The sequence below is a fragment of the Aplysia californica genome, unplaced genomic scaffold (assembly GCF_000002075.1).
Source record: "Aplysia californica isolate F4 #8 unplaced genomic scaffold, AplCal3.0 scaffold01269, whole genome shotgun sequence".
Lineage (NCBI taxonomy): Eukaryota > Metazoa > Mollusca > Gastropoda > Aplysiida > Aplysiidae > Aplysia > Aplysia californica.
Window position 1 is genome coordinate 37,807 of NW_004798539.1, and position 3,385 is coordinate 41,191.

The following is a 3,385-nucleotide window of genomic DNA, read 5'->3' on the forward strand; positions in this document are numbered from 1 at the left end:
CACACACACACACACACACACAAACACACACACCCACAAACTCACACACACTCACAGAGAGATAGAGCGAGAGAAAAGAGACATACACACACAGTGACAAACATACATACACACAAATACACCGACAGACAAACAAAGAGAAAGACAGGCATACAGTACGCTAATTGGAGGGTGGTGGGGATGGGTAAACATTAATAAGGACACTCTTGTATGACTGGTGTTTTAGTCGTAAGCCCCAAGAGCTCTAGTTAACAAACAAAAAACAGAAAAAGACAAACAAAACAAAAAACAAAACCTTTCAAACATCTTCGTCCTTATCTCCCCTTCGTCTCTTTTAAGTTTGTTACTCTCTTGAAACACCTCTAATCTTCTGGCGCTCATATGATCTTATGCTGTTGCGAGCGTCGTAAAACCTCTACTATAACTAAAACTAAAACTAAAAACCACTCACTGTTGACAATCCTGACGACTCTCCAGGGCAGGAGCAGCACCAGTATAGTTGTGGCGTCTTTGCCTGTCTCGTACCAGCGGCTGTCCAGGAACACAAAGTCCAGCGCAAACGAGGAGACCACGATGAACGCGTCAAATACCTGAGGAAAAAAATTCGGCTATTTTTAAAACTAAAAAAACAATGAGCCCGTCAAATGCCTGAGAAAAATAATGCTTAAAAAAAAGAAAATTCAATGAACACGTTAATAGTTTGTAATAGGAGACCACGATGAACGCGTCAAACACCAGAAAAGAATAAGTCACTTTTTTTTTAAATGAAAGACAACGCACGCGTCAGTTACCTGAGAAAAATAATGCATTTTGAAAAACAAAATACAATGACGCGTTTATAATACAAAAGAAAAAAAGATGATATAAATTAGAAAACTAGGAGTCAAACATCTGAGGAAAAATTAGGTCTTTAAAAAAATACAATAAACTCGTTAATACCAGACAAAAATAAAAAATAAAAATTAGTAATCAAATATCTGAGAAAGAAGTAAAGCATTTCCCAAGGTAAAAATACAATGAATGCTATAATACGAGTAATAAAGAAAAAAAATATGATAAAAATCAGAAAATAAACAATGAGTCATATATCTGAGTAAAAATATTATTTGTAAAAAAGAAATACAATGAAATTCCAATGTCATACAAATAAACAAATAAACATTAAAATATAAAGAGGAATCAAACATTTGAGAAAATAGATACTGAACAGAAAAATGAAACAGATGTGTAAAACACCTGAGACAAATAGACAACGTCATATAAAATTCGATGGGCTGGACAAATACCTCGGAAAAATGAGTAATAAAAATGAAGTGGTTCTTTCATTGATTTGTAAGTGCGAATTTTGTTCACAGCAACGATGCATACCTATAAGGGAATGATAAAGAGTAATGACTTTAAACTACTGGGCAAAGCTTTGTAGATCTAGGGGCCTTGATTATTCAAATGCTCTTCCGCCCAATGTTTTAAGTGTCATAGATGGTAAAAGACATTTGTTTTGTGTCAGCTGAGGACCTTAAACTGCAAGTTGGAATGTAAAGTCAACAGATTTGATAAATATGATGGTACGTTATCATTCATGCATTTGTGATATAGAGTCGCCAATTTGTACATAATTCTTTTCTCAACAGGAACCCAGTGCAGTGATACGCATCATCAGGCACATCGATCCACAGTCATACAAAACCGCCATTGTCTGTCGCGCTGTGCTGTGTCCTGTTTTTTTTTAGCAAAAGGTTATCGTGTCTTACTCAGGGATATTTTATCAAAGTGATTCACTCACCAAAGCTGACAATGTAAAACGAGTTTTATTTCGAGTTGAATGGTATACAATTGCGGGGTTTTTTTGTTTTCGAAAGCGTTTGACAGCACTTAAGTACAGACAATATAGCTATTTTGAGGACTTACAGCTTGATGTGAATGGTAAAGTGAGGAAGAGTGCGAGCCTCAGGACGCTATCAATTTCCTTGCTTGCGACAACGAGGTTTAGACGGGCAACCCAAATAACCCTTACAACCCCCACAACAAGCCACCAACCCGAATACACACAAAAGAACACACGTTTACCTCTCCATCTCCATCTACCGAGAATCCATATCAGTTCTAAAGAATGCAATGTAAAAAATGAGTGTGACGTCGAGACTGTAAAAGGAAAAGTTTTGATTTAAAGAAACACTATTCCTATTAAGTCAAACAGAAAGGTTTCGAGAGAAAAAATGCATGAAAAGTCATGAAGAATGATTTGTATATTAGAATGTTATTATCACGAATGCACTTTTGGGCACGGCTTCTTTTCTTCCATATTATTCATATGCTTTTTCTCAAATTTGGAATCAGCACAAATATGAAAATTAACAAAATGACCCAAGTTTGACATTTTTTCTTGCTGGATTTTGAAGAACACAACGAACGTATTTTTACCAAGATTGCATTATGTATTATTTTCTTATCACAAAGAGCTGACAACTGTCAGTTATAATTAAACATGTAATACTGCATATAGGGAAATGAATATTGTTATTCAGCTAGAGATCACATTTTACATTTAATTAACAATGACAAAGAGAATGCACTGCCTACTTATGGTTGGATGGAAATCATTGTTTATAAGCTATACAGAAATGTCAGTGACGTTTCAGTGTCAACAGTTGAAATGTATTAGTGTTTTTGTTGACTCTTACCTTTACTGAGACATATATCTATGTTTGTACAAACAAGATAAATAATTAATGTTAATTCAAAAAAGAATTACACAAAGCCATAGTACCGTTCCCCTTATATAAGAATAAGAAACTGCATAAGCAGTAGTTACATCTCCTAGTACTTTCCACTATAGGCCAGTAGAAAAACAAAAAGTAGCGTGCAGTGAAGCAATTTTGGAGAGCACAAGCAATTAAAAACTTCTTCACAGAAGCGAAGAGTTCTTTAAAAAGTTTTCTTTTAAACCATTTAATTCCATCTTTTAGGTCGACGACCTAGAGCTGTACTTTGGCAAGAAAATTGGATCAAAAGTACAGAAACAAGACAACCAATTTATTGTAATAAGAAATGAATTTCTAGAAATGTTACAACGGAGATATTATGGGAAGATATTATTGTTTCCACAAGAGATTTGGAACGAGCGGAGTGAGGAGAGACTGGAATTAACGGTGAAAACAAAAAGGATTACATGTGCCAGTTTAATTGGATGCTTATAAAGACAAGTAGGTCACCCAGATTTTTTGCTTTCATTCATGTTATAATTTCCCTCTCTGCCTCGCTCTCTCTTTCTTTCTTTTTTATTCCTTACTTGCTTTCTCTCACCCTTTCTTTCTCGCTCTCTCTCTTTCTCTTTCTTTCTCTCTCTCTCTCTCTCTCTTTCTCTCTCTCTCTCTCTCTCTCTCTC

General features: G+C 35.2%; 1 protein-coding gene across 1 annotated transcript in view; it reads right to left on the bottom strand.

The window, feature by feature from the left end:
- Positions 1-3,385, bottom strand: part of LOC101852977 — a gene marked incomplete at its 3' end in the record, with an annotated part of 122,827 nt that overhangs the window by 19,414 nt on the left and 100,028 nt on the right. Inside the window, 1 exon segment of the mRNA XM_013090418.2 lies at positions 452-590. Coding sequence (XP_012945872.2) covers positions 452-590 — 139 coding nt within the window.